This window comes from Danio rerio, chromosome 5 (genome assembly GCF_052040795.2).
Source record: "Danio rerio strain M-AB ecotype USA chromosome 5, GRCz13ab, whole genome shotgun sequence".
In the NCBI taxonomy this organism is placed as follows: Eukaryota; Metazoa; Chordata; class Actinopteri; order Cypriniformes; family Danionidae; genus Danio; species Danio rerio.
Genome location: NC_141025.1, coordinates 28,963,109 through 28,988,087, shown reverse-complemented (window position 1 = coordinate 28,988,087; position 24,979 = coordinate 28,963,109). Strand labels below are relative to the sequence as shown.

Here is a 24,979-nt window from a genome sequence, read left to right as displayed (position 1 = left end):
TCCAAGTTTTTGATGTTATTTTTTTATTTTATTAGTTTTTCTCTGTGCATTTTTTGTCCATTTCAAAATTAGAAAATGTTATTTTATGTGATATAATAAAAAATATTATCAAGCTGTTTTTGATGTGAACTTCATGTAGCAAATAGATATTTACATTTATAAAATATTATTATTATTATTATTATTACACTGTAAAACCCAACAGTCAACTATATTAAATGAAATGAATGTAGTTAACTCAGAATATTCTGAAAGTTAATTCTACTCAATTGAAAAGAGTTTTGAACTCAGTCTTAAAGTTGATAAGTTAATTTAATACCTCCTTACTTCAACTTAAATGGAGTAAGTTCACAGTACTCATATAGATTAGTTTAACTTGAAATGGTTTGTAGCAATCAGTTTCCTCAAACGGTTTGAGTTGCCTTTACTTATTGGGTTTTACAGTACTCAGCTGGTTTGAGTTCTCTTCATTTATTGGGTTTTACTGTGCTCAAATGGCTTTGTTTACTCAAATCTTTTAAGTTCACAGTTCTCATTAGGATTAGTTTATGAACTTAAATGGTTTGTTGCAATCCATTTTGTTAAATGGTTGGAGTTACCTTAAGCTTTTGGGTTTTACAATGTATTATTAAATTAGAATATTTATCAGCTGGGGGCGACACGGTGGCTCAGTAGTTAGTACTGTTGCCTCACAGCTATAAGTTTGCTGCTCCCCGTGTTGGCGTTGAGTACTGTTGCCTCACAGCAATAAGGTTGCTGCTCCCCGTGTTGGCGTTGAGTTTCTTTGGGTCTTCCGGTTTCTCTCGTAGTCCAAACACATGCAGTATAGGTGAATTGAACAGACTAAATTGGCTGTACCGTATTTGTGCAAATGAGCATGTATGGGTGTTTCCCAGTACTGGGGTACAGCTGGAAGGGCATCTGCTGTGTAAAACATATGCTGAATAAGTTGGCGGTTCATTCTGCTGTAGTGACCCCTGATGAGCAAAGGGACTAAGCTGAAGGAAAATGAATGACTGAATATTTATCAGCTGTTGTTGGTCTCCATTAGGCTTGGGCTGGTATAAGATTCTGACAGTATAATACCCTTGGATAAACATATAAGTTTTGTGATATTGTTATTACTTCTCTAAAATGCATTCTTTTTAAATGTCAACTTTTTATCCTTTTTAAGTTTATTTTATTTAGGAATGCACGATATATCGGCAGCCATATTGATATCAGCAGATAAATGCTGTTTGTATTGTTATGGTTATTGGTCCGAAATGGAAAATTATGCAGATGTCTTTTAAACGATAGAATATGTAATTGTACACAACTGCCTTGTGGGTTGAGCTTCCTGACATTTTTTCCTTCAAAGTCTGTCTGTCCTTTGTGTGGTATTGCGGTGCGTCAATAATAATAAATATGGTTAATAAGTAATCACATTCCTTATCATTGTAGTTATGTTTGATAGAGTGTCATTGTGTCTTTTGGTTTAAATTGTCTCGTTGGGTTGTTTGTAATCTAATATGACTATTTGTTATTATCAACGCGTTGCTTCCGTTTACTTGTTTAATTAAATCCCATTTTGTTATTTAACTTATTTTTTTGCAACAGTCAAGTTGCATGTTAATTGGCTATGCAAAAAAAAGATTTTTAGCATGCAGATTTATGTAAAATCTGAATAAAGAAATCTCCGTTTGAAATTGAGAAGGCTATTCAGTTTATAAGATCATATCAAACTTTTATAAAGTTTTAAAAATAAAATCAGTTGTTTTCTGTATAAAAATAAAACATTTTGAAATATTTATTTTGATCGGCTGATATATCGGTTATCGGCCTCCAAATCTTATACTGTAAGTTATTGGTTATTGATATCAGCCGAAAAATCCATATCGGTGCATTCCCAATTTTAATGTTATCTTCATGTAGAAAATTTATAGTTACATTTAGAAAAAAATATATTATTATTATTATTAAATTAGAATATTTGTTGTATTTATAGATTGAATGTACTCTAGTTTGGGGTAGACCTTTATTATTGCTTCTTTTTATGTTTTATAGTGTTTGCCTATTCTTTTCCCATTATTCCATATTCCTTATTCAAATGGAAATCACTGGTTTTTGAATTTTGCTTATTTTGAAATCATTTTTATGTAACATTTGGGTCAGTAATTATTTGCTAATGAGTCTTCTCATCACTTATAATAACCCAAGTATTAAATAGCTCAACACTTATTTGACGTATTTCAGAAAACTGTAGGAAAGAATCTGCTTGGAATGTTGTTCTAAAACATTTTTTTTTTCTGTGTCTTCTGTGCATTTGCTCATGTACTTGAATCATCCATGCAGGCATTTGTGAACTGGTGCGGAAATCCTTTCTGATTTATGCTGACTTCTGGAAATAACCTGATCGGTGTTTCCCAGCTGCTTTCATTCTGGGTGTATATATAAGTGTGTTTATTCACTGTTTGCTTGTCCAGCTGGCATTTGTTTGTGCCACGCCAACTGAATGCTAACAGACTGCAGGTGGTAGTCTTAGAGCTTGAGAGTTCACAGTATTGGGGCTTAATCGACTGGAAGAACCCCCCAAAAAAGTACTAAGAAGGGTCCAGTGCATTGGCTCATGCTCCATTCATTAAGTGCTTTAGAAGGGATGAAATGTCTGTCCTATCACTGTGCGATACTCAAGAATTTGTCTCTCTTTTGTTTTACAGTTATGCGGCAGTCTGTGACTTTTTGACAAACAATAACCTTTTGTCAGTAATTAGAGCGCATGAAGCACAAGATGCAGGGTAAGTATTTATTGTGTTCTTTTATTAGACTTTACTCATTTTAGCTTTCATTTTGTAATGCCAATGTATTCCCTCTGTGTCTGCCTGTTAAAAAATCGAATTCTGCCATCATTAATAACTCCCAGTATTTACAGAACTTTTTTATGCCTTTTTAAGCTGATTTCTTTACACCTTAGAAAGGCATATTTGGATGTATTTCTTTTCTTTGGATATAAATAAGCCATTTCACTGTTCAGGTCCATAGCATGCTTGGATGTTGGTGCATAAGCGATTTGTTTCTCAAATGTTTGCTGAATGGAGGCCTGACCAGTAGCTTTTAATGTGGATGGTCCATTTCTGCTGGAGATACTGTTACCCTAAAAAAAAAGTTTTTGACAACACTTAAAAAAATAAAAATAAAACGTCTATACTGCAGAAATAATGTAACTTTATTGCATGAAAACAACCTTGAAACCATTTATTTTCCCCTGCCTAATCCCCATTGACTTGCATAGTAGGGCTGCACAATATATTGTTTCAGCATTGATATTGAAATGTGTGCATTCTCAATAGTCACATTACAGGATTTGCAATGTGGAATAAGACCTGCGACACTCCAAGTTGATGCCAAACAACTAGCACAAGCAAAACCCAGATGTGTTGTCACCTTGTATTGGATCGCTTGTAAACACCTGCGCAAGAGGACGTGTTCAGCTCCGTTCAGTCTGTTTTCTTGCTCCGCTAAAGGCTGATTTGTATTTCTGCGTCAAGTGAAAGGCATTACCCACGGCTCCTGCCTTGCGCAGAGCTGTGCATTTAAACTTTTGCGGGCTGTTTGTTGCTCTGCAATAACACTTCCGAAACGCTAGCTGGCAGTAGGTATTTATGTTCCTCGGTAATGTACAAGTAGCTCAAACTCACTTATTCAGAGGCAGGAACTGGTGGACGTGCATCAACTTTAATCAAAAGGTAAACACCAAACAAAAGTCTCCATCTGGAGCTCCTTCATGAGACTCGACTCTCGCTTCAACGGGTTTGTGCGGCTCTCGGCTCCGCCTACACTCTTCAGTGCTACCAACCCGACCGATCACTGAGTTTGCGCTATGTGTCATTGCGATTTTTAGTTACATTCTTTTGAGAGGTGCGTGTCAGCGCTTGCACATGCTGAAGTGTATATCGACCTTAAGGGCCGGTACACAACTATGTCAGCTTTGTCTGTTTTTTTTCGTTCGGCAAGGGGAAATTGAACTTCCGACATGCGCAGACAAAGCATGAACAAAGCAGCATTTATTAGTAGTACTGTTACCACAGTAATTGTCACTCACCACAATAGATTAGCTTTCGCAAATATGTCTGATAATCAGATAATCCATATTATTTACAAATATTTGAGAAATGCACAGAAGTAACAGCTGGCCTCTTTGTGTCTATTTTTTTTGGCATGATTTTTTTACTTTCTGCATCACACTTGTGCTCTGATTCATTGCCGAATAACCAGTCAGAGCGCTCTCTTCAGTCAACGGCCAACATTAATTCTAGATGCTGAATCAGGATAATGAGCTATGACGTTAATTTAGCAATAGGTGACATGTGAAACACAACAAAACAGCTAGACTAACCGACGGACCAACGAAGCCCAACCAAGGGCTATAGTTGACCAGTGGGCACAGTTAAAAAAAAGTCGTGATTTATGGTTACATTTAGGAAGTGACTTTACAATGTAACCAAAAAATAATAATTTGCATGCTTTCTTTAGGCCCATGTACACACAAAAATGCAGGGTTCTACACAATTCGTTCATGTTGTCCAACACAAATTAATTAAGTTACCTTTAAGTAGATTTAAGTTGACCCACCCCCCCTCTCCCTCCAAAAAAAAGTGTTATTTTAGCTTATTTTAAATAATAGCTTGAACATAGCCAGTTTAAAGCATTCAAGCGCAATAAATTATAATTTTCGTAACTTGTAGGAAGATTAATTCCATTTATGTAAATACAATGAATGCTTTTTTATTTGACTTTAATTTATGTAGACTCCCAGATAACTATAAATCACTGTTTATTTTCCAAATAAAAAGTGCTCAGGAGTAGCTTAATTAATGTGTCCGTGCCCTTTGGGCAAGGAATTCATCAGAATAACCAGCAAAAGTAAGCCCAAGGCACCCGATGAAGGCAAGTGTTTACCAGAACACATAGGCATATTTTTGGGGAATAGCCATGTCAATAAAGGTTTTTTAATAGATATTTTTTTTCCAAATTTTTTGAATGCCTTGGACTTTTGATGTTTGCACTGTTTTTTTATTTGTTTCTTTGCTCTGCTGTATATATCAATGTTTGTTATTGGTTTATTATTGTTTCTCCATATGCTTTTTATTACAAAATGATTCCAATTACTCTAAAAACATTTTTGCCAGTTAGAGCCATTTGAGTAATCTGGAGAAATTGTACTCCATATTACAATGTGTATCGTAGATACAAAATATTACAATGTCATTTTTTTCCAATATTGTGCAGCCCTATATCATATACATTTTTTTTCTTAATATGGATGTTAATGGCTGTAAATCGATTGCCTGTTTACCAACATTCTTTTTGAAGAAATGGGTGTCAACTGAAACTGTAGATGGTCTGATCAGTATAGTGACTTTGAAAAGAACCCATTATCTGACCATAATGGAGAGCATTTCCTCTATTGATTCTTGCCAGATGCCTTTTTGACACACTGAGCTAATCTACAGCTAAAGCGTTTTGTGTGTGTTTCCGTTACAGGTACAGGATGTACAGAAAAAGTCAGACAACAGGCTTCCCTTCATTAATTACTATTTTCTCAGCACCAAATTACCTAGATGTCTATAACAACAAAGGTATGCTAGCTTTTTAAAAAAAAATTTCTTGTAACTGACAATAAACTGACACTAAACATATATTAACATTAACATTAAATGTAATTAACACATAAATCTTGTAACATTAACTTTTTAAATAGACATTAACTAATTTTAGTAAAGTTTTAAAATCATTTCTTTTTTTCTTCTTTTTTACACCAAGTTACATTGTGTCATGCAAAACAAACCAACAAAAAGATCAGTTTATTTGCCGTGTCACATTTTATAATTCTGTCATCAACACCAATCTAAAAACAAAACAAAACAGGAAATAACAAAACCCTTTAATAACACTTGGGAAACCACTGAGTACCACTCAGTTTTTTTCCCCATTAAAGAGTGTTAATAATTTATGATTAGCTTCTGGTTTTATTTTTATTGTTTGAGTGCTAATTTGAAACGCTGGAGAATAAAATAAATCACCAATCATACGAAGATAAAATATGCCCTACAACAAACTGTAATAGCTGCCATATTGAGTCTAATTTGTCTAGACATCTACAGCTACAAAGTATCAGATGACTGTTTGTAAACCTGCATGGCACCCTATCAAGTTGCTTGATTTTCTTTTGTTTTCTTTTTCTTTTGACTGAGAACATTCATGAACGTACATAATAGCTTGTCTTTGTTTTTTCCTTCTCAGCGGCTGTGTTAAAATATGAAAACAACGTCATGAACATTAGACAGTTCAACTGCTCTCCTCACCCGTACTGGTTGCCCAACTTCATGGATGTGTTTACATGGTCATTACCGTTTGTGGGCGAGAAAGGTAAGTGTCCAGACTGTGAATCTATTTGACAGAGCATTTGGAAGAGAGGCTAGAATGACCTTGTTGGTGGCTTGTCTTTGGTAGCTGACTGTGTCCTCTCAGTGGGAAGAATGCAGAGAGAAAGAGCCCTGAAACGTCATATTAACGTCATAAAATGTGTGCCAGCACGTTCAAGGGCATCATTTATAAAATCATCTGAGACTTCCTAAGTTTTTCAGTTTAATTTTTAAAGTCTTTGTGTACATTGTTTCATACAGCTTCATAACGTAGAAGTTGAGTTCGTATTTTAAAAAGAAGCAAATGGATTTACTGGATGTATTTTCCAAGAATGCTCTTTGTCTACAGTGACTGAGATGTTGGTGAATGTCCTGAATATCTGTTCTGATGATGAACTCATGTCAGAGGGAGATGACTTGTGCGAAGGTGAGGAGGTTTTCTTGTTTATGCACTCTGCAAATGCGTTTATCCAAAGAAATTAACATTGTCTTGAAGTTACACTTTTTATCTGTTGATATGCAAGACAGGGGTGGAAATTTATGCCCAACTAATTCAATGTAAGATGCTATAATACCCCTCCACAATTCAAATAACTCACTGTAATCCGTGTTTAAGATCTTTATTGATACGAGAGCAATCAATAAAAAAAATAAATAAAATTAGGTAGAATATTCACATTTAATATAGTTTATATACTTTATTGTTCAGTAGTAGGCTACTTACGGTATTTTATGCAGTTGTTGTGTAATGCATGAATGCCACATTTGAGCAACATTAAAGTGCATCTATTATGTATTATAAAAGGCTCTTATTTTGGTTTTGTGAGTCCCCAACAACAGGCTTGTATGCATGCAAGATCAAAAAACACATTCATTGTCTTTTAATATGCATTTATTCATTCATTCATTCATTTGTTTTCTTTTTGGCTTAGTCTCTTTATTTATCAGGGGTCGCCACAGCAGAATGAACCACAAACTTATCCAGCATATGTTTTACGCAACGAATGCCCTTCCAGCTGCAACTCATCACTGGAAAACATCCATGCACACTTATTCACAAACTTACACTATGGACAGTTTAGCCTTCTGAATTCACTGATACTACATGTCTAAACCGGAGCTCCCAGAGGAAAGCTACACGAACACGGGGAGAACATGCAACTCCACACAGAAATGCCAAACAACCTAGCCAAGGCTCAAACCTTGCTGTGAGGCGATCGTGCTATCCACTGCGCCACCGTGACCCCCAATATGCATTTACCTCTACCTGATTATCCTAACTAATCCCATATGTCTTGTTTACTGGTTAATTTTTCCGAACACCTCCTTTGCATGATGCTAATATGCAGTGATTGGTCCAATGACCCAGTCTGTTGTAATTTGGTCTACTGCATGCAGTGTGTCTGAAGCGGAACACACGTCACCATTACTGGAGTATAGCTTATCAAATGTTGAAAGCTGTGGTTGAAACTAGAAGCTGTGGTCTACATAAGAGCCCAATGCAGGAGTGTATTGAAAAAGCACTGCAGATTAGTGTTGTCACGATACTCCAATCAGTACTGGAATTTCAAATCAGCAATTTGATATTGTGTTCCCTGCTCAACAGAAAGAACTGTGATTGGATATAAAGGTCATCGGTTTACTGCTCTTTACCACTGTTTATCGAGTGCAAACATGAATGACAGGGACACTGGGGTGTTTTATTGTCATGAAGATCAGTCGATTCATCAATGAATCACTCGTATATCAGCACATAAACAGATCAGCCGATCTTCGAAATTCGGTATCGTGATAATAGTACTGCAGATTATACACCAGCATATTGCTCTATTCTTCATCATAACTCCAAGTAATAACTATGATAAACTGTCAGTGGTAATTGATGCATATCTGCATTAGCTTTTGATGGGTGTGGCTCAAGCCATTGAAATGAATGGGTTTCATTGCGCAGAGTTTTCCGTGTCTGGCATGAAAGCCGCTTTAGTTTTTTAAGTTGTGAGAAGCCAACTCAACACACATACAGCTAAATGCTTATTTTGTGTGCTGCAGAGACCAAGGTGGCAACTATTTTTTTCAGAATTTCAGGTTGTGGTTTAAGAAAAGAAGCTCACAGTGCAGAGCACAGCAGCTTCACTACACGATGCAATCTGATCTGGGTCATTGGACCAATCACTGCATATTACCTCCTCACTTAAAGGAGGTGTTTGGAAAATTTAATCAGTAAGCAAATCATATGGGAGTAGTTTGGATAATTAGGTAAAGGTAAACGCATTTTGGGCGTCACGGTGGCGCAGTACGTAGCACGATCGCCTCACAGCAAGAAGGTCGCTGGTTCAAGCCTCAGTTGGGTCAGTTGGCATTTCTGTGTGGAGTTTGCATGTTCACTAAGTTTCCTCTGGGTGCTCCGGTTTCCCCCACAAGATCAAAGACGTGGTACAGGTGAATATACAGACAAGCAGATCTTCAAAATTCAGTACCATGACAACACTACTGCAGATTGTACACCAGCATATTGCACTATTCATCATCATAACTCCAATTAATAACCACGATAAACTGTCAGTGGTAATTAATACATTTCTGCGCAAGCTTGTGTTGGGCCTTTGAAATGAATGGGTTTCATAGCGCAGAGTTTTCCATGTCTGGCATGAAAGCTGTTTTAGATTTTTAAGTTGTGAGAAGCTGACTTAACACACATACAGCTAAATGCATATTTTGTGTGCTGCAGAGACCAGGGTGGCAACCATTTTGTCACACTTCTAGGTTGAAGTAATTAAAGAAGCTCTAGGTGCAGAGCACAGCAGTTTCACTACATGATGCAATCTGATCCCACGGAATCCACTATAGTGTTTCAGGGATAGGGGTTTCAGGTTTTCCTGGGTCTGCACGCAACATGTGGCTGGGCAATTTTTTCTTCGTTGTCATGACAGAAAAAGCTAAAGGTCCTTTTGAATATTGACTGTAAAGGACTCTGAATTGGCTCTTTTTGTTGAAGAGAGAATAAAACTTTATACATGGTGCACTTTCTAACTTTAACACTTAGCTGGATGATTTCATTCACTCAGAGCTGTGTTACACGCGGCATGAAAGTAAATTTAAATCCATAATAGGGGCAGTTTAACAGTCAAAAGGTAATCGATAACAGTTTGAAGGTACTGGATTAATTTGTGGATTTGGCACAGATACATTTAATCAGTTTAAAAATTCAATTTAAATGAACACATAATATACAATAAAGACTTCATTAAAGTTTGGTGAGCTGACAACTGCCTTATGTGCTGATTTCCTCTTGCTTCACATTTGGTGACATAATTTAATGCAGAACAGCTTGAATGTGCTTGAGCATGTGTGAGCATGTGCTTGTGTGTGAGCGTCTGTCTGTCTGGTCATCATTCATGTAGACAGCAGGTCTTCAAAAGTGTCCAACTGTCATTCATGCTGTCTGAGTTGCTCTCCCCGGAGGTCTGATGCCTGCTTAGGCCTTCCCACAATGCTTCCTGCTTAGGCAGCCTGTTGTAGAGAGTAGAACTCCTATGTATAAGCTGTGAAATATTATCACAGTTTGTAGGAACATTTTCTGGTTTGCATAGACACGCATACTTATACTTATGTAGGATTGTAATGTCACCTTGTGTCATTAGTGAACCGGAAATGGATTTGCTTAAGTAACTAGAGCAAAGGCGTGACGCTATTCTGCAAATACTCCCTAGGCCACTGAAGGCTAATAGTACAGTTAGATTATGGCATGCACTGCAAAACAACATAGGTTCACTTTTGTTTGCTCTGTTGAATCAATCCAAACTTTTTTGAGTAATACAGTTATCTAGTAAATAAATGAACAAATATGTGACAACCCAATGTCTCAGTGTTTGGAATGAGTAATTAAATTTTATATCAAACTACACTATAAATTTTATGCCAAAAAAGCTATTATTATCATTAATAATAATAATAGTACATAATGCATAAATAAATGTTTTAACAAGAAAATTTAGCACAAATAAAGTGATATTTTCTATGATATAGACTATAGATGCCCAAAACCTTAAATTTGGTAACCTTTAATTTGGCCCGCCATCTCATCTGAGAAGAAAGGGAGAATGTTGGGATGGTTTCAAGAGTGTCAATTCAAATTATTTATTTGTCTGTTTGTTTTATTGTTAGAAGCTAACCAAAAGAATGTTTCAGTGAAATGGTGTAAATGAATCAGATTTTGTTGAAATGTACATACTGTCATACTGCACATACTGATAAACCTGCTTGACTAACATATTCAGCATTGAACTTATCAATGTTCTAAATGTGATTATGTTTTTAATGCAATGAGTTGTTTAAGAAGTTATACTGCATAGGGCTGTGTGATTAATCAGAATCTAATCGCAGTCGTGATTTGAAACGTTGCGATTAGCTAATCACAAGAGGCTGCGACATGAAATATATCTGTATTTAATTTCCCCCTCCCAGAGCAAATGCCGTAAATTGCCTTCTGACAGTCTTACTAGCCAACTGAGTGAGCACACTTTCATTCTGCCCAATCAGAAACGCACAACCGAACTATGCGGAAGGCTCACAATAAAACAAACTAACAGGAAAGCATGGACGAGTGCGGGATGATGACATTTGCTGCTTCTGAAGCATTAATAGACAAATTAATATCAAAGAAAAATAGGACATCGGTAATATGGGAATATTTTGATTTCAAAGTCACAGACAATGAACAAAAACAGGATATTTGTAAGAATTGATGCCACAGCAGGAGGAAATACAACAAACAGCACCTAAAAAAGCACCACAGATGGCCATATGAGGAGTGCCCTGCTATGAAACTGAAACTAAATCGCAATTAGTATAGCAAGCAGACAACTGTAGGGTAAAGTACAACTTCAGAGCAACATTTGCTGAGTGTTCTGTATCTTTATAATTACTATTTTTTGTTTGTATAATAAGCTACACTATCTTCCTAATTTGAGTTCAGTTAGTTTAGAGAAAGGTAAGGTCATTTTATTTGTTTACCGTTTTCTCTAGAGAAAAGTTAGTGTTTCCTTTCTGAATATTTAAAAACAAATTTGAATAAACGTTTAAGTAAGTTAGTTGTTAGTTTTTAAACTAATCTTAAAGCAGTAAGAAGCTACAGATTATTGAGATGCAGCTTGACTACAAAATTAAATCGCAAATCAAATCAAAATCGCAGTATTTGTCAAAATCAAATCAAAATTTGCAATTTTAGATATTTTCCCCAAACCGCACAGCCCTAATACTGCATTAGTTAATACCATTTAAAGTAAGGTTTTCTATTTATTTTGAATTATAATAAAAAAACTTGCCAATTACAAAGCCATGGCAACTTTAATGTAATATACTGTAGTTTGGTATATTTACCTTCAGCCCAAGGCTGTCAATAATGATTGGTTTTTGGCACTTCATACAAAAAAGTTTGGGTAGACTAACATAGACACAATGATGCAGTATACACTTAAATGTCATAGATTAAAATATGATCATTATCAGGCTGTTTAAATGACAAAATGTATGTTCTTACACATATTTGCGGATCAGAATATAAAATATTTCATAACATAATTAGAATGTTGGGAATTGGGACAAAACAAAACATGACACATACATAAATCATCAGGGCTGTGGTGTGCCACATGATGAACTTGTCACCATGGAAACTTTAAAGCGATGTGTTCTAATTAGCAGTCATATTAAAAAAGCGAACAGAAGGGGGGCTTAGCAAGAGTATTGAAACTTGCATGTGAAAGGGTTAAATAATAAACTACATATTGAAAGTTGGAATATCTTATTTAAATTCGGATATACCTGCTCGTTGTTACAAATAACAGAAATCATGCAGTCTTATTTTTAGCATCTAGACACTGGTTTCCCCTTTTCTATCTTGTTTGTGGGTCAAAGTTCTTTTGAGGTGGTGGTGTTTTGATGCTGGATTTGTGTTTCCGCAGGTGGGGCTCCTGCTGTTCGTAAGGAGGTGATCAGAAATAAGATCCGTGCCATTGGGAAGATGGCTAGAGTCTTTTCTGTGCTCAGGTCAGTCTGCACACAATTATGTGCATTTAATTAAATATTCAGCATGATGCCTGGGGGATAATTACAGTTATCAAAAAAAAAAAAAAAAAAACATATCCTGTATATAGAACAGGATACACTTCCTCATACAATGAAGTTTTGTTTTATGCCACACACTCACACAGTTTTCTCAGTTAGGATTAATGAGATGGTGTCAGTGAGTCATCATGCGGAATAGCAGCCTAATTATATTAGACATTATTGCAGACGAACAATGCCATAGATAATGGGGGAACAGAGGACATTTTCAAGTCTTTTGTCTTTGCTTTTTAGAACAATATTCACATTAGGCTGGCAACAGTTTCACAATTATCATATATTTTCTCGTTCTTCCTCACCTTGTGCTAATTGACTAAGTCGTTTACACTACTAATCAAACTTTTAGGATCTGGTCATTTTTAAAGCATATTCTGCTCACCAAGGCTGCATATACAGTGCTTAGCATAATTGAGTACAATCCATTTTGAAAATGAAAATTTTTATCCAATTCTCAGTGAATTTAGCCAATGTATTTTGGTTCATTTAAAGAAAACAAATTTACTACACAGATTTATTAACATAATATTTTGTCACCAAACATATTTAGAAATTGAAAGATAATACAATGAAATTTAAGTAAAATATATAAAAAAAATACAACCTGCAAAATTTTAGCAATTTTTTTTCCAATTTTGTTTCTCTTGATTTTTCCTCTTGTTTTTGTTTGTATTTAATATTTTTCTATAACATATACATTTTAGTTAATATACATTTTTTTGGATGGTTATCATCAGTTATTTTGTTAAATAAACTCCAGATCTGGCTTCAGCACTGACTAATCTAATATATATGCACAAATATAATATTGTATAGCTTCCTATTAAAAATATGAATTTAAAAGACAGATTTGTGAGGGGTGTACTTGTATATGCTGAGCACTGTATTTGTGAAATAAAATTACAATGTAAAATGTTGAATGAATCTTAAAAAAATAAGTAAATGCATGTACTTTATAAATTGAAGACAACATTAACTGTTCAAGAGTGAAACTAGGCATGTATAATAAAAACGAAAGGATTTAGGTCAAAGCTGTTATTTTGGAGTTTATTTTCATTAAAGAATCTTTAAAAATAGAAACGTTTTAGTTTCCACAAAAGAAGTCTCAACTTTGATAATTATTAAAGTCATCATAATGACTATGTAAATAAAGCACCAGTAATAATTGAGCATAAAAGAACACCCAATCAGCATATTATGATTTCTGAAGAATAATTTGACATTGACCATGTTTACTTGGACATCAATAATCAAATGATTTGCCTTGACCTGAACGAGGAAATGTGATTAAGGTGTTTACATGAGTGCATAGATCGATTAAAGTCATTGCGTTACCATGCTATCCTTGTTTCCTCTGGAGTTTCATGTAATTTTGGGTATTTCATTGTTATCTGGTCGACTTTAACTGCAGTTCAGCAGTTTCACTTTCATTCAGGAACATTTCATTCATGCCCCCGTGACAAACTGACATATTGGATGCGAGTATGAAGTAAGGACTGATGTTGTAGTAGAATTTGATACAGCACGTCAAATGGAAAAAAAGTAAACTCCACATTTCACGATATGTGTGTCTGTGGTACATTACTGACTCAGTAGGTGCAAAGAATTATGTCAAACAGCCGTGGAACTCTGCGAAAAGTTCTACATGACAGTAATAGTTTGATTGCAGTGTTTACATGTCTTTACTGCACTTCAATAATGCGACTAAAATCGGCATACTCCACATCTCTTAATTCTATTTCTGTTTAGTTCAATTATGACTTTAGTCAGATCAAGGTAATCAAAAATTGCTTTTTACATTGTAATCTTCATCAGAGTGTTGTCTTGATGAAATTAAATATATATTTATAAAGTATTGGTGTCCATGTACTCACTGGAGATAGTAGTAATGATGCCGGAATTCCCCCAAATGCACCAATTTTGACCGCTAGCTCTATAAACACAACACTAATATGGTATGTATGCATGTCTGTTTGTATGTATGTGTATGTGTGTGTGTGGTATATATGAATGTATGTGTGTTGTGCTTCAGGGAAGAAAGTGAGAGTGTACTGACCCTCAAAGGGCTCACCCCAACCGGAACGCTACCTCTAGGAGTGCTGTCTGGAGGCAAGCAGACCCTACAGAATGGTAAGTGTTTGTGCTTTTGTTATAGGAGACAAGTCAGGTGTGTTTTCAGGAGGCTTCTCACATCCAACCTGGATGTTGCTCTAGATCTTCACCACCTCACATGACCCTCATCACTGTCATACTGAAGCAGAAAACAGCAGCATGCAGGAGCTAGAATGAGCTTTGACATGTGAGATAATGATGATGATGATGATGATGATGATGATGATGATGATAGCCTGTTTCTCCAGCAGCAAATTCTGATGAAGACTGTGCTCTTCATCTGCCTTGAGTGGATTTTTCTGGGCTGCACTTTATGCTTAAATCACTTATTAGCAACTGTACAATACACACACCACTTGTCAGTCAGATTCATGTTGGTGGTAAATCTCATGAAAATGGGGTAATTATGTTAAATAAAAGCCTAAAATCAGAAGAGTTCAGGAGTGTCCAAACTCGCTCCTGGAGGGCCGATGTCCTGCATCTTCCTTCAACACACTTGCTCGGAAGTTTTAGTATACCTAGAAAAAGCTTGATTAGCTGGTTCAGGTGTGTTTATTTGGGGTTGGAACTGAAATATGCTGAACTCCGGCCCTTCTGGACTGAGTTTGGGCACCCCTGTTCTAGTTGAAGGAAATTTGGCCAGTTCGAGGAATAAAAGTTTTGCGTTAAGACATTGGGTCTCATTCACTAATAGTTAAGTACGTTTTTATATTTTTGTTAGGCTGCATATACACTGCAGTTCTTCATGGTCAATTCCGATTTTGTGGCTGTATTATATATATATATATATATATATATATATATATATATATATATATATATATATATATATATTTGTTTATTAATTAATTAATTATTATTTTTTATGACCAGCTTACATCATCTTTTAAAAGGGACCTGTATCCGATAGCCTGCATTTACACATCAACGGCAAAGGCGCAATGACCCCCAAAAATAAAATTGCGGGCGCAAACTGACAGCTGATTATAAAAAGCGCTCGTTTCTCCATTCCTGTATTTAATTTTTTTTTTTTTTTTATTCTTTTTGACATATTGTTTTACTTTTCTTTTTTTTTTTTTTGGCCGAAAAGTTCTCATTTTACCATCTTCTTTAAATTTAGGCCTTTTTAAACATGTAGGCATCATAATGCTCATGGCGTGATTTATGTGCAGCAGGTTTATATTAGTTTATATTGGCTACGTGGCTCTCTCTGTCTTTCATTGACTTCATTGACAGGTGAAAATCCGATTTACCTGCTTACACTGCAGACACACGGGCACAGATATGATTCAAACTGGATAAATTTCCACATATGAAGGCCTAAATCTGATTTGAGTAAATCAGAATTGAGTCACTTAAACCATGCAGTGTAAATGCAGCCTTAGTTATTTGCATTATACATGCCCAAATCAGCTAATTTGCCCCTTTCTGCTAGCATTATCATAATGTGAAATACGTTTTTCTTTTTATTCTTTGATTAAAGCATACAAGATATAGTTAGGAAGCAGATAAATCAGTGGGTAGATGGACGGATGAATAGATTGATTTGATTTAGGGAAATAACTTTTATGCTCATCAAAACTTATCATAAATCATTAATAAAGAAATAAAAACAGTATTAAATGGTATTACAATTTAAAATAGTTTTCCATTTTAATATATTTTGTACTCTAACTTAACTTACTACTTAAACGTACTTCTGTAACACTTTTTAGTGTTAGTAATGTAGTTACTATCATGAAAAAAAAACATTGTTTATTACAATATTTATTCAGCTTTGTAAGCATTCATTTATGAATATATAGTTCATTGGTGGTTCATATTGAGTCACGGTGAGGATTAACTGATGTTAACAAACATCACTTTGGATTTCAATAATGCATTAGTAAATGTTGAACTATGATTAAGTAATTCTGTACAAGTATAGTTTGTTATCCTTTCATGTTTGTAAATGTATTAACCAATATTAACTAATGAAACCTTATTGTAAAGTGTAACCTATACAATTAAATCATGCATTCATTTTAGTTCACCTTGATTTTAGCATTAACAATTATTAGTCATAATACACATTTATTTAATGGGACTAAGCTAATATGAACAGTTGAGCTGCTGCATGTTTATTAACAGACATCAACAAATATTAATAAAAACTGTAGCAGATGCATTGCTCATTATTATTTCATTGACTTTTGGTAACTACTAGACCTTAAGCCGTGGTCACACTGCTATTTTTTCGCCGCGCAGACTTCCATTCATATGCAAGCAAATGCGGCAGACCGGAAACGCAATCTTGTGTGACAGGTGTCACATGTCGATGTGGTGCAAAGTTCAAGCATGGTGAACTCTGAACTCTGACCAACAGATCAAAATATGTGACCTCCCTGTATATAAACGTCAAATATGGAACAATCGTTTACTTTATCGATGTCCAGTTATCTTGTTTTCTTGGCTTCATCGTAAAGTGTTAGCAAAACGTCTTCCTGACCTCAAACTTTTTTCTTTATTTTGACATTACCTTAAGAACAATTGGCATATCCATTGATTGATGTGATGAAAAGTGGTTTATTTTCACAGAAATCATAAAGAAAAAACTTAATGATTTTTAAAAATAGGCCTTCATTTTCTTTCAATAAAAAACATATTATCATCATCATCATCTCAATAATACAAACATCACATTAGAGCTTATTTTCAAGCTCTGTGAACACCTGTTCCATCCTGCTGTCCACACATGAACTAATGCAATGTTTACACTGCCTATTTGCCTGTTTGCTGTACAAATCCCTGCCCTTGTAGGCTCCCATTCAGCCATGCGATAGAGCACCTGCACCACCCAGAAGCTGCATCACGACTGACCTGTCCAGCACTAAAGGCCATTAAAGGCCAATAGAGCAGGAAACCAATGAGTAGTGATGGAGCGAGGGGAGGGGGGGGGATCAGAGGCAGACTGTGGGTGGATGTCACTGTTTGAAGTACATCTAGAAAATCCAGTGACCTTTAAGAGGCCCGATTCATTGTCTGCGCGGGTCAGACGTCAAGCCAGTTGTGCCCGCAAAACAGAGAGGAATATCAAAGAAACTGTTAGCCTGTGCTTCAGACGGGGATGTAGGGCAATATTAGGGTAGGGTATTATTTCTGTGAATATATATATATATATATATATATATATATATATATATATATATATATATATATATACTGAATATATATAATCTGAGAAAGTTATGATAGTAGATGCTGGTTGATTTGCTGTATGACTGCCAGCTTCTTACATAGGTTGATAGATCTGGTTAGATTCGTTTTTAATGGATTACTCTTTCTGAATGATCTTAAAAACTACCAACTACTATTCATTATATATTAATAATAATGCAATGTTTAATTTAGTAGTGAAAATTAATCCTTAACAAAGCGTGAAAATATAGTTGTGTAGCACATTATATAAGCGAAGAAGGCAGCGTTTGTTACTGTACTCATAAACTGCTTAATAATGTTGATTAATGTTCAGTTAACATTTAATAAATGATGGACTAACTATTTGCACACTAGGCATGGAACTGAATAAGTTTCTGATGGTATGATAGCCCTGGATAAAAATATTATATTAGTTTCACAGTGTAACGGAATTGTGATTAATGCTCAAAAATATATTCTTTTTTTTAATGTCTGGATAAAAAACAAGTTTCCCCTCATTATATTTTAGAAAACTCTAATATTTTAGAATTGTAAACATGTCCGGCTAAATAATAATAATAAAAAAAAAATCATTGACTTCTACTGTCTTCATTAGTTTCAAAAACACAGATTTCTTTAGAACACATTTAAAAAAAAAATTTACATATACCGCAGGAACGATATAGCAGAACATTTTAGTGATTTTAAAACCTTGACATTTCCAAACCACAGTAAACCTTGAAACCGGTAATCGTCCCATGCCTATTTCACATGTGCAATAAATAGTTCATTGGTCATTTTTAAACTAAGCTGTAATTTCTTTCCTCGCTATCATAAAAATGAAAATAGGATTAATTTAAAAATGCTTCTTTTATAAAGATAATTAAGATATTTATAAACCATTTTGTCAAAAAGTTCAACCTTATAAACCCTCTTCCATTCTTTTCAATGATAGTTTGTGTAATTGTGTGATGGCTTTATATTTAGATTATTAAATAATTGATTGAGTTAAATATATATTCACTATTCTCTCTGATTTGAGTGTGCATCCAGTGTCGTTATTTCTCAAAATCAAATTCAACTCGAATACATGTGATCTAATCCTAATATAAAAGAAAAAGAGAAATGGCAGATTTTGCACCTAGGTTACAACAATATGCATTAATTTGTGTAGCTTATTGTATATTTTTAGTGAATTCAGATATTCATATTATATTGTTAAATATTTATTTTTAAAAACAAAAACAGCGAGAAATCATTTTGTATTATTTGTCCCCCCAAAAAAAATAATTAAAAAAGAATAAATATTCATACCAAGCAAGAGATTTTGTTCTGTTTGTTACCAAATACTACAATAATCATGACAAATTAATCATGACATACAGTTCAAAAAGCCAAACAGGACAGATGCGCATCATGTTCTTGTTGAAATTGTTTGTGAGAGAGTGATCTGATGCTTGCTATTGACACCGGAGTCTGAATTTACTCAGTGGTTTATTTGATGGTGATCTAGTCCACTCAACCGCTATGCACATAATGAATGAGTGAATGCTTTCAGACACCGCGTCTGATTCTAATGAACTAACTGCTCTTTTTCTCTCCCTGACTTATATGTGCTCTGTTTTTCTACTGTAAATTCTTTAACTTGGTGGGGGTTTTCAATCTTTTAGATGCCACAGACCCTCACATATGACCATTCATGATCAAGTGACCCCATCCTAAAATGTAAAAGGCATCATTATGTTTTTTTTTTTTTTTAAGAAGAGTCTTATTTATACTGCAAAAAATAATTTAAATTGGGTCTAAAAAGCATTTGCACTACAAGTTACATCAATATATTTTAAAAAAATAATCACAGTATTGAATTTATTTACTTATTTGTTATCAAAAGCTTTTATTTGTTTGTTTATCCTATTTGGTTGATTAATTTTATTAAAATGTTTGATTATTTCATGTATTTTATAAGTGTTACTTATTGATCGATTGATTGCTTTTTCTCCAAAGATTTCCACTGAACCCCCCAGCACTGCCTTGCAGCCCCTTGGGGGTCCCTAATCCCCCCAGTTTGAAAACCCCTTGCTTTGACTACTAATATTAATGCATTGCTATGGTGTATGGGTTAATATGCATGCAAAGTAATGTAATGACACTGATATAACTTGTCTCTCCGTTCATTTTGGGCTACTTCCTGCTGTGCTTGCTAATACAGCCACCATAGAAGCAAAGGAGGGTCGAGGTATGCCTGCAGCAACGTTGTGTCAAATCCTGCTCATATCAGCTGTGCTCTTCACCCCTGTCTTGCTGTTCACCTCAGTGTGTGTGTGTGTGTGTGTGTGTCTGACTAATCATGGAAAATCTGTATTCTTGCACCACCTTTTTTTTTGTGAGATTGTAATTGAAACCAGCCTCACACATATTATTTCTTTCCCTGATTTTTTTGTTTGTATTTTTTTTTTATAAATAACCCTAAAATGGCCCCAGAACTGCATTTTTAAAGTCCTCCTGAAATCAAAGTTAGTTTTGGGAAGTTGGTGGTATTAATCCTAGTCTGAAGGTTATCAATAAGCTGTTGTGCTCCTGCATGGTAACAAAATTCATATTTCAGATTTGTGTGTTCAAAACCATTAATAGGAATTAACATTTTTATGACATATCATTGTGTTTAATTTTTCTGACCAATAAAATGCTCTTTAGTATCTAAAGTATTCACTTCCCTATAATGTGATCGCTTATTCAAATGCATTACTAATACTGTGGTTGTTATGTGCCTTATGCACTTTAGCTCACCGACTCTGACTGGCTAAGCTGTGATGTTAGCAAAATGCTATTGACTATTTTTTAAAAGGGGAGGGGCTACTCTTGCTGCATGCCAATTCACATACTATCCATGCAAGTATTTGATAACAGAATTAGTTAGGCATACGATTCAATTGGAGGTGCAGATGTGAGTAAGAAGTGTTTCCAAGCTATAAACATGGCAGAAACATGAGGCTGACAGTCAAGTGCAAAGTCTTTGAATAGATGTTTGAATGATTGTTAATTAATATCTGACCTACTGGAAAATATTTGTTTATGTTTTCATCTGCAACTACGTGAACCTTTTATTAAGTCCTGTATGGTCATTAACGTTTGAATGCATAATTATGCTAACACCTGAGGAGATTTCTCTGCATGAAAGAAAAGCGAATGGCAGATTAACCTGCTGTGGCTTCTTCAGTATGGTAGGAAATGAAAGTTTATGTGAAATCAGGATTTACTATGTTTATTTTGCTAGCGCACATTTGCTGTTTCCACCCAAAAATGTGAACTACATTTACGAGCAAAACTGGAATATTGCATAAAAGACATGCGAATAAAGCGGTGTTCCCAGCAAGCATTTTTGTTTCTAAAAGATGTCTAATAGATAGGCCAATAGGCCAAAACTAGACTAGTCATCAAATAAACAGACATGAATGACTACACATATAAAGTCTGTCTATTTGACCACTAGTCTAGTTTTAGGCTATTCTTATATGTCTATTAGATTTTCACTGACTATTGATGTCAGTTTGATGCTTCAGACACAAAATTCTTAACCACGCCCCTCTTATCCTTAGTTTTCTACAAGTGAATGATGTGTACAAAGAAAACCCCGCCCCCTACTCAGTATTAAGTTTCCGTTGAAAGTACATCAACATACAACAACAAAGTCCTAGCAACCTCTGGTTCATACTGATTTTAACATAAACCAAAAGCTCCAACCATATTTTTTTCATATTGTGACGCAGCTCCTAGAGCAGTGGTGCTCAACCCTCTTCCTGAAGATCGACCTTCCTGCAAGGTTCAGCTCCAACCCTGATCAAACACACCTAAAGCAATTAATTAGGTTCTGAATAGCACTTGAAAATTACAGGCAGGTGTGTTTGAAATGGGTTGCAACTGAAATCTGCAGGAAGGTCGATCGCCAGGAACAGGCTTGGTCACGCCTGTCCTAGAGTAATATTAAATGAGCAAACAGTGGGCGTGGCGCGTAGTTTTTCTACTGCGAGCCGATTAGATGTAGTAAATTTGGTGTTTTATTTAGAAAGCTGGGGAAAAGGGTTTTAGAAGTGTTCTTACAACCTAACAGACTCCTCCTTCTCACCATTTCTGTGTGTGGTCAAAATGGACCGTTGGAGTGGCATGGTTATGTAGGTTAACCAAAACCAAATACCTAGGACGTGTAATCTGACAATTTAACTGAAAAAAGGTTGTTGCTAGATCAGATATGGTTGTGGCCCAAAGTTAACTAGAATTATTTATTAAGTGGTACCGAGTATCATTTATTTATTAAATTACCTAGTAAATTGTATATTATTAACACCTATTTCCACCCCAACAGTCATAGTAATGTAAAAATAGTAATTAATTTTATACAGTGTTACGAAAATAATGCTATTGCCCTTATTCTTCAACGCGGAATTGTGCTAATTTCTGCGATTGTTTTAGAACTTCCGATTCAGTTGACTAGGAATAGTAAACGACAGAAAAATAGTTAATTGCAGAAACAGCACTACTTGCTCTACAAACTAGTGTTTCCATGATTACACAAACAGCAGAATCATTTAATAAGAACATGTCAGTTTGCGACATCAAGCAGCATAACAAGCTGTTTTTAACGTTTAAAAATCAATAGAAGTTAATGAGACTGGAAGTCACGAGCCAAAAAGATTTATACACAAAGAATAAGGTGAATATCGATGTACGGATCCAAAGCTGTATCGTATATAGACTTTACCCGGGAAAAAAACAGCAAGTGCATTTTTATATTTCAATCAAAAATTACTAAGGGAAACATTTTTTTGTTGTTGTTGTTCACCACAAAACTAGCAATCTGAGCTAACAAAATCACATAGTTAGTTTTGATTTAATTTGTATTTTAAGTAAAAAAAAAAATTATGTACTTTTAGTCAAGATATACAAATAAACTTAATGAAAAGATAATAAATAAAATGAATATGAAATAAAATGAAAAGATGACTAAGGCACACAAGTTTGTTAAGGAGGTAGTACATTCCAAAGTTTGCTTAGTCTTGTTACACACTAAGAAGTATACTTTTTTTTAATCAAAGAAGTACATACTTTTAAGGCCTATTAGTAGGTGAATTGGGACACTGCATTTAAATCCCACCTGTTCTTTATGTTTTAATGTACATTAAAAAGTTGTGCATTTCAACTCAGGTGACCTTTACTGATAATTGATTGACACAGACGCCTCAGACTGTCCATGCAGGAATGAGACTTCCAGCCCCGGCTCTGCTCCTCCTCATTAATTAGCTGTTTCCTGTTGACCGGAGGGGTTTGCTGGTTAGTTGCGGGCCCTGGCTAGAGCGTGCTAATTCCCCTGCTGCCGTGTGATTGGCGGAGAGGCCGAGTATTTTCAGATTCTAATCTCGTTACGACTCTGCACTGCTAAGACTGTCTGTTCTTGTTCACGCGTAACACTCTTGCCTGAGGCCTCTCGCCTGCTGCTGTAATGTACTGAGGCTCTGGGCTACTCTGCAAACAAACACAAACGCACACGCCGGCAAGAACCGTTAAGTGTGCCAGAGCAAGACACTCTTGCTGTCGAGTCGCTGACCCGAATTCTGAGTTCAGCTGCATCTCTGTTTTTTTTTTTTTTTTTTGAATGGGCTTCTAGTGTTTGCTCTGTCAGCTGGAACCGGGCATGATTCACCTTGGCGGTTGCCTGGTGTTTTCAAGAATGCCAAAGGACATAATAAGCCTGTTCAGTTGTGCAAGAATCAGCTTTCCTGTTTGTGCATGTTGTTCGGTTGAATGTGTGTTCAGTTTGAGCTCTTTTAGACGTTTCATGTGAGTGATATGTGTGATGGGGTAATCCATCAGTCTCCTTTTTTTTTCTTTTTTTTTTCTTTCTTTCTTTCTTCATTTCACACTCTCTGAACAAAAGGTACAAAAGCTGGGATGGTAACACTTCAAGTGGTACTGATATGTATCATGTAGGTGTTAAAATGTTCAGTTTAGATACAAGAATGTACCATTAAGATGGAAACATCCATAGGTTAATAGGGTACAAATGTGTGCCACACCAATGACAAATTTTGTGCCTTTTTTCTGATCGAAGAGTGATGTAAATTAAAAGCACAATTTATTATTCATTTCTTAAAAAAAAAAAAAATAAAAATATATATATATATATATATATATATATATATATATATATATATATATATATATATATATATATATATATATATATATATTCGAAGAGTTCAGATGCAAAAACCTTTAAATGCAATCTGAAATGTTCCTTTAAAATAAGCATTTTTATTAGGCTCCTGTGTGAAGGTTTAGTAATATCACTTTCATGGCAAAGAATAAGTCCTTTTCGTGGTCTTCAAAGTGGAATAACTCAACATAAACAAAGGAGGCTGATAAAAATGTTAGTTTTCAATAGAAATTTTAGACGGCATTTAGAGGTTTTTGCATCTGAACTCTTCATATGTACATGAATAATAAATATAAATATTTTGATATCTAAATAAATCTCAATTGATTCAATAAATTGCAACTTTTTTTTCCCACAGATGGTTTTTATTGTTTAGTTTTTGTTAAACATTTTGTGGTGTTTTTATTTGTTTGTATGTCTATTATTTGTATGATTCACTGCTGTATTTGTTTACTGCACAATACTTTTCCAAAGTTAGAGATCGACACCTTTTTTATTGTTGATTTTTATTTATTTATTTTTGTGCAAGAAATTAGTAACTTTAATTATCAAGAAAATGCTAAACTGATTAAAGCTGATGTAAAGCAATTCATTCAAATCCATTTTGGAAAAAATAATAAAGGGGTCACAAACGACTTTTTTCTTGTTTTGTTCTGGTATAAAGTGTTACAATGTTGCAATGTCCTGCAATAGTGAACACCCAACAAAAAACACCTACTCATACTTGAGTGGTGTGACATTACTGTCAGCTCCAATGTAGTTTTTTGTCTTTAACATTTTCCTATTATTTTAGAGCATTTTGCAAATACGGTTTCGAATTGTGACTTTGTTAACAAATCTGAGGTAAAATTCATCTTAAAAAGACCTAAGTTCTTACTGACATGGTCTGAAACTTCATTAACCTTTTAACTGCCTGATCTACCAAATGGTTGACCATATTTTGACTGTTTTAAAT

At 34.9% G+C, this 24,979-nt stretch overlaps 1 protein-coding gene across 2 annotated transcripts in view; it reads left to right on the top strand.

Annotated features, from left to right (window-relative positions):
- ppp3cca (protein phosphatase 3, catalytic subunit, gamma isozyme, a) overlaps nucleotides 1-24,979 on the top strand; it is a 71,502-nt gene that overhangs the window by 43,854 nt on the left and 2,669 nt on the right. Inside the window, exons 7-13 of one of the 2 annotated variants that reach the window (XM_087252082.1) lie at nucleotides 2,700-2,777; nucleotides 5,524-5,618; nucleotides 6,283-6,408; nucleotides 6,754-6,831; nucleotides 12,368-12,452; nucleotides 14,560-14,657; nucleotides 20,026-20,052. In XM_087252082.1, the coding sequence (XP_087108208.1) occupies nucleotides 2,700-2,777; nucleotides 5,524-5,618; nucleotides 6,283-6,408; nucleotides 6,754-6,831; nucleotides 12,368-12,452; nucleotides 14,560-14,657; nucleotides 20,026-20,052 (587 nt within the window). The remainder of the gene's footprint in view (nucleotides 1-2,699; nucleotides 2,778-5,523; nucleotides 5,619-6,282; nucleotides 6,409-6,753; nucleotides 6,832-12,367; nucleotides 12,453-14,559; nucleotides 14,658-20,025; nucleotides 20,053-24,979) is intronic. The other variant, NM_001166628.1, reaches the window with a different exon arrangement.